The sequence below is a fragment of the Mixophyes fleayi genome, chromosome 5 (genome assembly GCF_038048845.1).
Source record: "Mixophyes fleayi isolate aMixFle1 chromosome 5, aMixFle1.hap1, whole genome shotgun sequence".
In the NCBI taxonomy this organism is placed as follows: domain Eukaryota; kingdom Metazoa; phylum Chordata; class Amphibia; order Anura; family Limnodynastidae; genus Mixophyes; species Mixophyes fleayi.
Genome location: NC_134406.1, coordinates 78143474 through 78157571, shown reverse-complemented (window position 1 = coordinate 78157571; position 14098 = coordinate 78143474). Strand labels below are relative to the sequence as shown.

The window sequence follows — 14098 nt, the reverse complement described above, 5'->3', positions numbered from 1 at the left end:
AAGACATCTGTCAAATATAAATCTTTCGCTGATAAGAAGAGGCGGGCTATTCCACCACTAAAAATTGGAGATCGTGTCTGGTTATCCACAAAAAATATTCGTTTGAAGGTTCCATCCATGAAATTCGCCCCTCGTTTTATTGGTCCATATAGGATCATTCAAGTTATCAATCCAGTATGTGTGAAACTCCTTCTTCCTAAGAGTCTTCGGATTTCTAATGCCTTCCATGTATCTTTGCTCAAACCTCTTATTATCAACCGTTTTTCAACTCCTCCCTCAGCTCCGCAGCCAGTTCAAGTCCATCAGGAGGAGGATTTTGAGATTACCGAGGTACTAGATGCAAAAATTTCGCGAGGAGTCCTCCACTTCCTCGTTCATTGGAAGGGCTTTGGTCCTGAGGAGCGCTCTTGGATCAAAGCTGAAGATCTTAATGCTCCTGCCCTTTTGAAGAAGTTTTACTCCAAAAATCCGGACAAGCCCGGTTCCAGGCGTTCTGTGCCCACCTTTAAAAGGGGGGGTACTGTCACTCACCGGACCGTGAGTGCCTCTTCCCGGACATTTAGGAACCGTGGCCGTCCACCATCCTGAGGGTCTGCGCATGCGCAGCCCTTTTCTATACTTCAGTGTATACCCCTTTAACTTAATTGGCAGATCAGGCAACCTCCCTATATTAAGCACCTGTGGTCACTACCACGTTGCCTGATCTTGGAGTCTCATTCCTCATGAGCCTCTGAAGGTGTTCCTGTATTACTTGTGTATTCAGTGCTGCTGATTCCTGTGGTTTCCAAACCACTTCTACTACTGTGGTTCCATACCACTTCTACCATCAACTGTATCATCATGACTGTTTGCTGATTCCTATCCGCTGCCTCCGTGCACTACAGTCTTCTACACCACTTCAACGTTATTTTATATCAATGTGACTGTTTGCTCATTGCTATCCGCTGCCTCCGTGCACTCCAGCTTTTACTTCACTCACCTGCTTCTCATCAAGTCTGTTTGCTGATTCCTATCCGCTGCCTCTGTGCACTACAGTCTCCTGCTTGCAACTCGCCTGTGTTCATCATCGTGACTGCCAGCTGACTATTATCCGCTGCCTCTGTGCACTACAGTCTCCTGCTTGCAACTCGCCTGTGTTCATCATCGTGACTGCCAGCTGACTATTATCCGCTGCCTCTGTGCACTACAGTCTCCTGCTTGCAACTCGCCTGTGTTCATCATCGTGACTGCCAGCTGATTACTATCCGCTGCCTCCGTGCACTACAGTCTCATCTCATCTTTGCTGTGACTTCCTCGAGACTGCCGCTTTCATTACCATCTGCTACACTTCGTGATCTACAGCTCCTGCCCTGCGCTGCACTCCTGTTTCCCATCGCTGTTGGTTCCTGTGGTTGCTACTGGTTACCTCCGTGCGCCGCTGAGTCCTGTCGCTGTGGTCAGCGCTATCGTCCATCTCCTGCTGATCCACTCTCCACGCCTTCACGTGTTCCTCTGGCCTCTACCCTCCTGTCAGCATTGGATTTGTATTTCATCTACTACCCTCTGCTGGATCATCTCCATTCTCCTGGGCCCCCTATGAGTCCAGTTCCACGTGTTGCTGACTTCTGTGGATTCGTGTCCCTGCCGGTCTACTCATCTGTGCGCTGCACCTGCTAGACCGCTGCCTCACCTATCCAGGGACTTCCTATCCAGTCGGTCTCCAGCCGCTCAGGTACCGCTGCAATCCCATCTGACTGCTACTGCTGAACCACGGTATGCATACTTCTCATTGACTGTGCTGTGTATTGCATATCTTGCTGGACTGTGTTTGGTTCTCTCTGGAGTCTGCTATCCGCTGAGTCTATTGCCATCATTGACTGTGTTATCATTGTGCTGGACTACTTCAAGAGACTTTCTAGGTTGCAGACCTGCTCAGTCATTTATATCCATATATATATCTATATTGTGCATATTACTGTGGATCGTGTATAAGGTGCCTGTGTATATCCTGTGTTGCAGTCTTCCCCTGTGCACCTCCTCACATATATATTCAGTGGTACAACTTGCTGGTGTCAGACCACTGATCCCTGTTTCCGGTATCACCTGTTCCATCATCCTCTCACATAGCAGTGGTACAACTTGCTACCGCAGACCACTGACTACCTGGATACCTCCACTTGGATTCCATTCCTTCACTTAGACAGCGGTACAACTTGCTACCCGCAGACCGCTGACTCTCATCACCTCCTTGTTTCTGTTGGACATTCCTACTCACTATAGCAGTGGTACAACTTGCTATCGCAGACCACTGACTACCTTCACGTGTCCTTGTCCATACAGTTCCTTGTGTATTATTACCTCATTATTACCAGTGTTGCTAGTCATAGACTTTCCTGAGCATCTCATCAGCCATCATTTCATGTTCCGTGATCACCCAGCTGCCAGAGTACTCTATTACCATCTACATTGCTCTGGTAAGCCTACCATCTGGTGATCCCTGGGTAAAGACTCCTAGTGCCCGTGACACCAACATAGATGCAGAAACTTATTTCCAAACCAGATACAACAATTTGTTAATGTCTGCGCTGAAAGTTATGATCTATCCATTATTAATACTACAACTGTTCGCAGACCTTGGTCACAAACTAAATATAGAATAAAAAGCTTTAATATAGTGATGTAAAAATGTAAAGAAAAATTACAATGAAAGGTACAAAAATAGATGTGACATTCTAAAGTATCTACTTCAATCTACAAGCTGTGCTATTTATATAAGTTTGCAACAAAATATATAAATAATATGTAAGAATCAATGGGTACACAATTATACTTGCAGTATTAGTCAGGGAAGTAACATTACCTGTTGTTGTATCAGTGGTCACTGGAGTTGTTGTAATTGTTATGGGTTCTAAGAAAGAATTAGAATTCAGTAGAATGAAACAAAAGAAACATTTAATGAGATAAAGACATTTAGAAAAAGGTTTGATGCTGCTACTAGACAAACTCCTATACAGCTCTATTGACACAATATAGGTGGGATGAGAGATAGCTCTCTGATTTAGGCAAAAGGAAAGATTCCATTGAGGTGGGGGTGGGGGGCTACCTCCCCCGTTTTATACATATGGAGCAGGATTGATTAAAAGTGGGTTGTGCAAAATGGTCAACACCTTTAAGTATAGAAAAATAAAGGCTTAAAGGTCATAAACACAAAAACACTTTACGTTAAATGTAAAGTGTTTCTGTGCATGTTACATGCAAACATACAAAGAATACAAGTTGGGGAGCCAGGGCTGGACCACTATGTAGCAATATGATAATTTACCTTTCATTTCTTTGGCAAAGTGTTACATCACTTAATATTTTAAATTCAGGTTTGTGACTTATCATCTTACCTCTTGATTTGCTGATGTGCCAGTGCAGGGTCTCATTTTGTCTGTGAAATTGTTTACTTTGAAACTTACAATTACTTTTAATGAAACAGATGAAGCAGCTTTAATTGCAACATTTGGCTGACATTGCTCACCAATCAGATAGAACCTTAACATACTTTTTCCACTGTAGAAAAATGGGAGTCATTTATAAAGTTCAAAATTTCCATGACTATGCATCCAATTAGCCCTACTTTTATGAGCCTGAGCATACACAGCCAAGGGCTCACATGGAGATTGGTTGTGGTCCATCTATGCATGGAATGTGTATGTGTCACAACCCATTGCAGAAGCAGCTTCTGTGTGTGTACAACAGCATAAAGTTACTTATTTTGTTATAATTAGTTTCCACACAAATCTGTCTAGACGGTATAATGCTGGGTACACACCTATGAAATCTTACAGATGCAGTTTCTGCAACGATTGAAAGTCCCAATGAGCACAGCAATTCATGCATACACACCTACACAATTTACTTCAGGATGTATAATCTTCATCTTTCATAACACTCTACTGATACTGAAACAACATTGTACCATCGTTGATCGTCATTTTTAGAAAGTTTAGAAAACCAAGTCAACAGATGCAATGGGTTTGGGCATGTACACACACCTGCGATATCTGAACAAATGGTTGTGAATCATGTGATCTCCGCAATAAATCCATAGATGTGTACCCAGCTTAAGTCATTTGCCTTTCTTACACTAGTTACTAGGTTGGGACAGGTTAACAGAAAGTTCCCTAATGAGAAATGATGTCTTCACAGGCGCTGGACATTCACCTGTATCTATAAGTATCTGGCAAAAGCAGGCACAAGTTGCCAGCTTATTGAGTCCCTTGAATCAATGTCTAGCTTTGCCAGTTATTCTGCATTTGTGTATTTTAGTTCTGCCCTGTCTGCTGCTGCTGCATTTTTAATTGATACATTGGATCCTGAAGCTATTCTTCTCTCTGTTGCTTAATTATTTATTTCTAATATTGCTCAACGGTTTGCTCCAGTGCCCACTATTCAATTCCAGAAATCTTGTGCTACTACTACCTGCATGATCCTAGAATTGATCCTTGTGTACAGATTTGTGTTTATTATTTATTTATTTCATCACTAATGGCCACATCTTCTTGTTAATCCTATATGTGAGGCCACCAATCACCGGGGTCTATACCTTTCAGCTAAGCACTGTCAGTGCTGCCATTTGTCAGGGTGGGATCTTTGTGGTTTTAAAAAAAAACTCAAGTTCTCGTCTTGTACAAGTGAAAATACTAAACTATCACATTTGGCTAACTTTTCATTTACATTTTACTGTTTATCTCCTAATGATGTACTCTTGTTTGACCTAATTAATCATTTATATAAAGACTGAATGTACTGGCACATTGGGTCTGCTTTTATTTTATTAGTAGATTGTCCCTTCAGACAGTGCATACAGGAAACAATAGCTGACATTCTCTTACCTTTTGTAGTTGACACATAATATTGCTTTTTAATAACATCTTTGATTGTGGCAACCATATCCTTTGAAGATAAAATTAGTTCTCGAATACCGTCTTTTTTAAAGGTAAGACTGGGTGCTGATGCCATGGCTTCCAACTGATCTGTCGGAGCATTCTGAAGTCCCATTGTAATAATCCTGACATTATTCTGTTTTAGAGCAGTAGCGGAAGAATGTACATCGTCAAGAGAAGGCCCAGATGTGATCACAACAAGGACTGGTGGATACATTGATTTATCTCTTCCATTTTTTTCATCCAAAAAAGATTCCTGGATCTTTGCAAGGGCTTTCCCAGTCATCAAAGGCCCACCTTGGAACACAAACTTATTTTTTATGTAATTCAATATTGGGTTTTTTGCTTTATAGGTAGATAACAAGAAATTAACATGTAGATCATCATTGAATTGTGCTAAACCAATGCGAAACTTGTCCAAGCCTATTTGCAAGTCAGAAATGATTCTTGTTATAAACGTTTTCACTTGGTTGAAGAACTTTTCTTCCATATCGTTTGAACTGTCCACCAGAAATATCAGATCTCCATACTCTGGGACTGCAATTATACAAAGCAAATTACAATCAAAGATATCAAAGAAAGACCTTAGAATTAATTACAGTGATTTTTCTTTAAAAATTTAGACTTACCAGTTTCCTGAGTTAATGATAGCTGCAACCAAGTAAGCATCACAAGCATACCAAACACAAATTTCATTTTGTGAGCAATGTAGTTACTGAAGGATTTCAAAGTTAAAAAGCTACAATAATTAAGATGAAAAATATCAGTTAGGCATACCAAAGACATATGACTTGCCAATTACAATGTAACATCGCTATATAAAAACAATTACATGTAGATAATAAAGCATATTTTACTGTAGATATCTATACAGTAAAATTTCTTAGGCTGTTTGTGTTTGTATGCTCATTGTGTAATTTTAAGATGATTCAAATATTATTAAAGTGCTTCAGTTGAGTGCTGCCCTATTTGTATACAATGCGGCGCGGCACGCCACCGTAAAATAAGCAAGAAGAAACAAGCAAAAGAAATAATACAAACAGGCATTTCTGTAGATAATTAAAGGTCTTCAAAACCTGTGTCTGAAAAGTCACTACAAAATACTAATTGCACATACCCAATATACACATATTACATAGATACTCTTTTATACATATGTTAATCTTCTATTCATGTGTACAGAGTGTGTCTGGACTTGAATCAGGGCCATCATATTTTTCCTTTCCCTGCTTCGCAGCCCGGATGTGTGGTCAGCGTTCCTGGAGTTCAAAATGCCTCTGATTAGGGTTAACTCTGCTACACATCCTACTGAGTATTCAGATCTGCTATGGACTTCATCTGTGTCTTCCGCTGTAAACTGATAGGAAAAATCCACTAATTAAACCCTCACCTGTCATGCACTAATTGGACAAGATAACCTGCTATCTAATACCTCTTTTCTCTGTACTGTGTATTGTTTGGTATTTATTTAACAATGTTAACATTGGTCATTAATTAGTGTTCTTTAATGATAGCATAATTTCCTCATTATGATTTAATAGATACTGAATACCAAAAATAAAAATACACTGAGAATGTAAGTATTCCATATCTTAATGTACTAATTACTGTTTGTAAGCATAGGGAAGATCATACTTATTCCTAATGCTGACATACATACTAATACGTTCAGTAACCACTACGGAACTGCAGAGTGCATGAACTTTACCAGCTTTCCAATTCATGCTATATTAAATGTGCTCTATGAAGTCTCTTGACACATATGTACAGAATGCTAGATATTATTTCAACAGAGACATCTGGATATGGAAACAATACTAACTAAGAGTGAACCTGACAGCTTAAGAAACCCTGAAATACATGTACGAGACATGGTTCTAATTAATGACAGGGAGAATACAGTAAGACACATGAGTATGGTTACATGTACAGATGACTCTGCAGAAACCACTAAACCAGAAATATTACAGAAAACACACAACTGAATTTAGATACAGCCCTCTTGGTTCAGTTTTTAGGGTTAATCCTGATACACAATACACCTTAAAACATGCTACAAATAATACAATTTTACACATATATTGATCTGCAGAAATTCACTTGAAATCTGACTAAAAATATATTTTATGAAAACATCAGTAGAATGGCAATCACAAAAATACTTCTAATAAGTTTATATACTCTTTTACCCTTAAGGGCAGTTACATAACCACCTGTAAAAACCTTGTTGATGATTTGCAAAAGATCAGAAACAAGCAAACTAAATATAACCTTCCAAAACAAGAAAAAGTTGCTTTACAAGAAATATCCTCCTATGAATTGTGATAAGATCAACCAGCAAAGGGGGTGGCATCGTATCTCAAGGAAGCCTATCATCTATTGAACAACAGAACTACATATGAGATCATATGAGATCCTACTCAACAACTCTCTACCATAATAACAGGAAGAACTCCATGGACATTTAAAAACATGTTTACAACTGGAAATTCTCACTCAAAATGAATTCAGGTTTCTATCTGCAACACATCTCCAAAAAAACCTATTTTACTACTTTCCAAAGGTACATAAACACATATATAATCCACTGGGCCACCCCACAATTTCTGGAATCAGCCTAGTTACCTCAAACCTATCACAATACATTGACCAATTTTTGCAAGATATAGTACAAAAACAACTGTCCTATACAAAGGATATAAATGCTAGTGTTACTGAATATAGTAAAATGGGAACCGCATTACATCTTGGATAGTAGTGATGTAAAATCACTATGCTCTTTTAGGAACCACAGATGGCTGCTTTTCTAAGCAGTCTTTTTGTGTTTCTTTACAGTTACAGTTATGCAGCCGATGAAGGGCTGGTCTTTACCTGATGCTCATTAGTGCCAGCTGCCTTATTTAGCAAGCGCTTTCATTCAGACCTTCCCAGTCATAGCATCCACACACTACCATTTCCATGCTCCTGTTCTGTGCTGTTCTGAACCCTGACTGCTTTCTGGTATTTAACCCTTGCTTGTGACCCCAATTATCCTGTTTGCTGTCTGGACTGAAACTTAGCCTGTGACCCTGATTTTACTCTTTGCTGCCTTACTACTTCAGATTTAGTCCTGGGAACAACCAAGTGCTGGCGAACATATCAAGTTCCATGGAAAGAGGTTCAAGATTGCTTCTGATAATTTAGCAAGTAAGGGTTTCATGACATATACTGTATGCACATCAATCACAAACAAGGTAATGAAATACCAAATACTTTCTAAATAAGTCAGAACAAATTCCACCAGACCATGGTGAGTAAATTCTAAAGAGTATTGAGTTCACATTTACTCAAAACTAATTTTGGTTTAAAAACACTCAGTATTTAGGATAGACAGATACAGGGTACATCAATGGGAACCATATTTGCACCCAGCTATTCAAATCTGTTGACGAGCAGGTGGCTTAAATGCAGTGCTGGTAGCAAGCTTGGTCATCTGGTGTAGATATATTAATGATATCTTATTCATATGGAAAGACACATAAGAATCCCTCTCTAATTTATCAACAACATGGATAAAAAAATGATAGGAACCTGCAGTTTACTGCCATAAACAGCACAAATTGGGCCTTCTTTTTAGATTTTATTAACAACACGATTGAGACACAAATCCACTTTAAACCTGTGGACTGTAATAGTTTTATTTTAGTGACTAGCAATCACAACCAGAACTTGCTAGATAACATACATATTTAAATAGATAACATATTTAGTTTGGGTTAATGAAAGTGGGTTCCTTGGAAGAATTGCTTGTCACTATAACATGAGTTTGTAAATTCAATGCACTCTGTCATCTATAGAAGTTGTATGGTGACTACTGTTGATATTAAATGTCAATAAGTATTATCTGGCTTAAGCCCAGTTTCAAGTTATGGCACACTGACTTTTGAACAAATCCACGAGTGGTAATATCATTTTCCCAGAGCAATGGACGAAACATGTTGGGCAAAGGAGATTAGAATTCTTTAATTACAGTCAAAATTTCTAAATAAATCATTGGAAAAGAAAAGAATTGAACAACACTTTCCAACAGTGTGCAGTACAACCCCACTGCAGACCGAGGACTCAGCTGCCCATCAATGGATCTTGTTACTCTAATTGATATGCTTTTAAATCTACTATTCAAAATATAAGTGTAAGTTTGAAATCTGAGTTGAATAAATCTAGTAGGTTCTCTGGAAGAATCCTTGAAACTGTGATCTATAAACAAAACTCAATTGGACAAGTTCTTGCTGGAGAACACAAAACCCTGGAAAAGACCAGTGCAAAGAAAATGCGTCAGGTAATTAGCTTCACACTAGACACCATCCAGGCCAGGAGGGGAAACATTCCTGGAGATAACCAAAGAACATCACTTTGGAGCCGTCTCACTGGGAACACATTAGATGCGGAGCGAGACTGTTCTGATGCACATGATAAGAGAGATTAGAGCAATTCAGTGAACAATTTACTCATTTCTATCACAGATTGTTATTATTATTATTGTTTTCAGTTTTTCCATTACTTTGTATTATTTCTGGTAATTGGCCATTGCAACAAGGCACTACTGAATGTATAAAATTCATCAGTATACAAAATCTAGTCCCCACACCCACTACATACACTGCAGATCTAGCATGGTTTTGAGCACACTAAATAATCCCCCCCATCTGTCCACTATAAACAGAAAATGGAGCTTAGTTAACACCTTATTTAAGCAGTTCTCACAATATACTATTAGCACCACCCATACAATCGTCTGAGCTGGTGTCCTTTGTTTTAGCTTAAAAGTTTGTCTGGCTGCCCATAAGGTTTTTATTGATTTACACCTCCTTGATAATTAAATGACCCTAGAAGGGGCTGGAATATGCATATGTTAAGTGAATTTCATGAATGCATTACATTTTTGAACACTTTTTTCTAAAGGGAAATCATGTACATTCCTATCTATTAATTTTGATATGTTTTCGACCTCCTACCCTAAAAATACACCTTGTTTTTTATACTATAAAGTTCAAGATAGTCTATACATTGTGAGAAATGTTTCAGTTATGGAATTGGTTCAAGATGTTAGGTCTCTCATGGGGGGTTAAATCCTTTTGGATCTTAGATAAAATGTACATTACTGAAATTGTCGATGGTTAGGTAAAGAATGCATTTATGTAAACAGCACATCCACGCTGGAATGGCAGAGTTTCCAGTGCGCCTTATCCTTCTGCCAGAGAAGAACCATCACATCCATTTTTCAGTGTGTGTAAATAATAAACTTCATCATTTATTACTCCTTATACATTATACTTTTTAATGAGTGAGTTACAATTATTTTTGAGCTTTCTGTTCCATTACCTGTTAACATGAGGTAAATATGCTCATCATTTAATTGTTTGTGGACCTCCCTCAAGTAATCATACTTGTTCGCAATCACCACCCAACCCCCCTTATCTGGTGGTTTATAAATTATACCCACATTACAGTTTAATGATTTTAGCACTAATGTTTATTTTTTGTAAGATTTATGTGTTTATATGTTTGATATGATCTCCATGTCATCAGTAACCAAGTTTCCAAAGATAGTTTCTATATCATTGATGATCATAAAATGAAAATACATATTTAGAGTTCTCATTATATAGGCTCACTCTCATAGTAACAACAAGTAGTTTTATTTTGTATTTAATTGTGTTCATTGTATACACATATGGCTATAGACAACACAGTATTCACCGATGTATAGTGATACTTAATAGGAAACTATGTAAGTTGAAGTCTCCTTCTTAGTATGTATACCATCCTCATTACCAAGAAACCATTCTTATTTACATGATGTAGCAGCTCCATCTTGGAATGCTACAAGTCAATTTTCTTTTGACTAACGACCTGTTATTGCATATAGTTGAATAATGGAGAACTAAATGATAATTATTAATTGTAATTTTAATACATAAGATATTAAATGATTACATTGGACAGAATAAAACTGTGAAATACTATTACACAAGGTAATTTTAATATGTTAATATTTTATGTTTCTTAATTTAATGGGTAAGCCAATTGGACCATGGTATCTATAAATTAATGGAGTTTCTTTAGTTCCCCACTGTCTTGATAATGACTATTCGGATGAAATGCATTGGTGGCTTATTCCTGGGGTGACACAGGGCTCCTTACCGGATTTGTAAAGTTACTTTACTACTGCAAGCATTTCTGTTATTTCTGGTAATATTTTGTGATCTTTTTTGCATACATATTGATTTTTTAATGTGAGTGTTAAATGTTTTAATTAATATTAATTGTTTTATAAAGGGTAATATGTTATGATCTTGTCTCCTAGTTCTACCTTGTTTCAGAGATACACACTAAGGGGTAAATGTATCAAGCTGAGAGTTTTCTGGCGGGTTTGAAAAACCAATCAGATTCTAGCTATCATTTATTTAGTACATTCTACAAAATGAAAGCTAGAATCTGATTGGTTGCTATAGGCAACATCTCCACTTTTCAAACTCGCCAGAAAACTCTCAGCTTGATACATTTACCCCTAAGATGTTGGTATTGGAGCATATATAAGGGTCCTTATTTTTCTGTGAATGTTAATATCAAACAAGATTTACAAGGAGATTATGTATAATAATGGAGAATTAACGCTCTTTGTCAAATTAATGGAATCACATACAGGGTTCACTTGGAGTGTGACTTCTACCCTGGATTTTTGGATTTACTAACTTTTTTGCACTTTTTATAATAATAATACTTTTTTGGAATAAAGATGGGATAACTATCACAACTGTCACATATTTCATTTAGTGTGAAGATAAATTATTTATTTAATTGTAAATACAAATTTATTATACTATAATATGTTTTTTTCTACTTTTGTACACTTTTATCCCATACATAATAAGTGGATTCATTACAATACCATTCCACAACATTTGCACACTAAAGAAATTGATGGACACTTGCTACATACTGAGGATTAATATAAGTATAAGAGAGAACCTATGTGTATATTGGGTATGTGCCATTAATAGTGACCCTTTAGTCATGTCTTTTGAAGAACTTTGATTATATTCAAGAGTGCCTGTATTTGTATTATTTCTTATATTGCTTGATTCAAATATTATGATTTTTAACTCTAAAGCAGAAGGTATAGTATGTTATATGCACGATCTTTAAAACAGAAGAAATTAAGGTGCACCTGTATTAAATAAAGATAATAAATAGCTGAACATGTGTGAAGTATCCCGACACCAAGGGTCCAACAAATCCAAAACGCTTTTAAGCTGGTGCATGTGCTTAGTTACTTTTGCATCAGTGATGTTTAATATGAATATTTACGATTATGTAGCTACTAAATATTTTAAAATATATTATAAGTGGCACCACTACTCATTGAATACAATTATTTAATTTTTATCAGAATATTCTAGGATCGAATGTATTCTAATATTACAGTAACATATTCAGTCTTCTCTTTTGTTACAAGTTTCCATAACAACTTACCCCTTGATTGCTGTTCAGAGTTAAGTGAAAATAGCATACTTACATGAATACAGCCAGTTACTATTTTTGTTTAGATAAATCCTTGCAACGCTAAACAATGAGGTATGAAAACATTGCAGTCAGGTTCTGATGATCCTTAGAATCTATAACAGAAGTGAGGTTAAGAATTTTTGATAATTATATAAGCACAAAGTTAATAGCTTTACATTTTCTTGGGTGCCTTTTTTGAAAAATGTAACTAATACCGGCAACATTCAAAATTTAAATTTATTTAACATATGAAATATTTTAAGAGGGATACAGGTAAAAAAAAACCCCAAAAAAACCTTATTTCTTACTGCATCTTTAAAAGCAAAAAATCTAGCTTTTTGATTAAAATTTAACGCTTGTAACACACAGGAGCAAGCTGGGCTGGGAGGTATTAGCCCCCTGGGCCGGTCCCATAGTGGGCTACCTTAGACTGGGTCATACTTGCCAACTCTCTCGGAATGTCCGGGAGACTCCCACATTTTGCGAGAGTCTGACGGACTACCGGGAGAGTGTGGCAATCTCCCGGATCTGCCCACTTCACTAGGAAGTGCCCCACTTCGGGCATTTTGGAGCCCCGCCCCCGTCACGCCCACCTCCCCTGCAGACTCCCGGATACCAACATTCCAAAGTTGGTAAGTATGGACTGGGTCACTGGGCCACCTGCATTTTTTCTCCTTTAAAATATTCATAATAGACTGCTGAGTCAAATCTTGCCCCCCAGGCTAAAATTTGCCAGCCCTCGACTGGTAACACATCTGAGAGCAACTGCCACAAAAATGTTTCAACTAATTATTTTTTGGCTGATTTTAGAAAACTGAATGTTCCCATTTACAATTCTACGTTATTTCTTGATCTGTGATATATAGTCAGGGTCGGATTGGCCCACCGGGGAGCTAGGCTGCCTGTTGCTGTATGGGCTCCCATAGGGCTGTGTGGCAGACAGAAAGTTTTACTTCACTTCCTGTCTTCCTGATCTGCGGAGCAACTAGAGGTAAGTGAGCTGGGGGAAGGGGGGCCCTGCCTATTCTAAGCTATAGGGATGCAGAGAGGGAGGCCCTGCCTATTCTAAGCTATAGGGATGCAGAGAGGAGGGAGCTGCCTATTCTAAGCTATAGGGATGCAGTGAGGGGGTGCCCTGTCTATTCAAAGCTACAGGAATGCAGAGATGAGGGCCCCTGTCTATTCTATGCTATCGTGATGCAGAGAGGGTGGGGGGGCTGCCTATTCTAAGCTATAGGAATGCAGAGAGGGGAGCCCTGCCTATTCTAAGTTATAGAGATGCAGAGAGGGGGGGGGGGCTCTGCCCATTCTAAGCTATAGGGATGCAGTGAGGGGGTGCCCTGTCTATTCAAAGCTACAAGAATGCAGAGACGAGGGCCCCTGTCTACTCTATGCTATAGTGATGCAGAGAGGGGGGGGGGCTGCCTATTCAAAGCTATAGGAATGCAGAGAGGGGGGCCCTGCCTATTCTAAGTTATAGAGATACAGAGAGGGGGGGGGGCTCTGCCCATTCTAAGCTATAGGGATACAGAGAGGGGCCCTGCCTATTCTAAGCTATAGGGATGCAGAGAGGGGGGGCTGCCTATTCTACGCTATAGGGATGCAGAGAGGGGGGTCCTGCCTATTCTAAGCTATAGGGATGC

At 38.4% G+C, this 14098-nt stretch overlaps 1 protein-coding gene across 1 annotated transcript in view; it reads right to left on the bottom strand.

Moving 5' to 3' along the window:
* Positions 1-5666, bottom strand: part of LOC142158465 (collagen alpha-6(VI) chain-like) — a 111838-nt gene extending 106172 nt beyond the window's left edge. The window contains exons 1-3 of the mRNA XM_075212432.1: positions 5540-5666; positions 4860-5447; positions 2840-2887 (exon numbers count right to left, since the gene is read on the bottom strand). Of these exons, the coding sequence (XP_075068533.1) occupies positions 2840-2887; positions 4860-5447; positions 5540-5606 (703 nt within the window). The 5' untranslated portion in view covers positions 5607-5666. The remainder of the gene's footprint in view (positions 1-2839; positions 2888-4859; positions 5448-5539) is intronic.
* Between the last annotated feature and the right edge of the window lie 8432 nt (positions 5667-14098).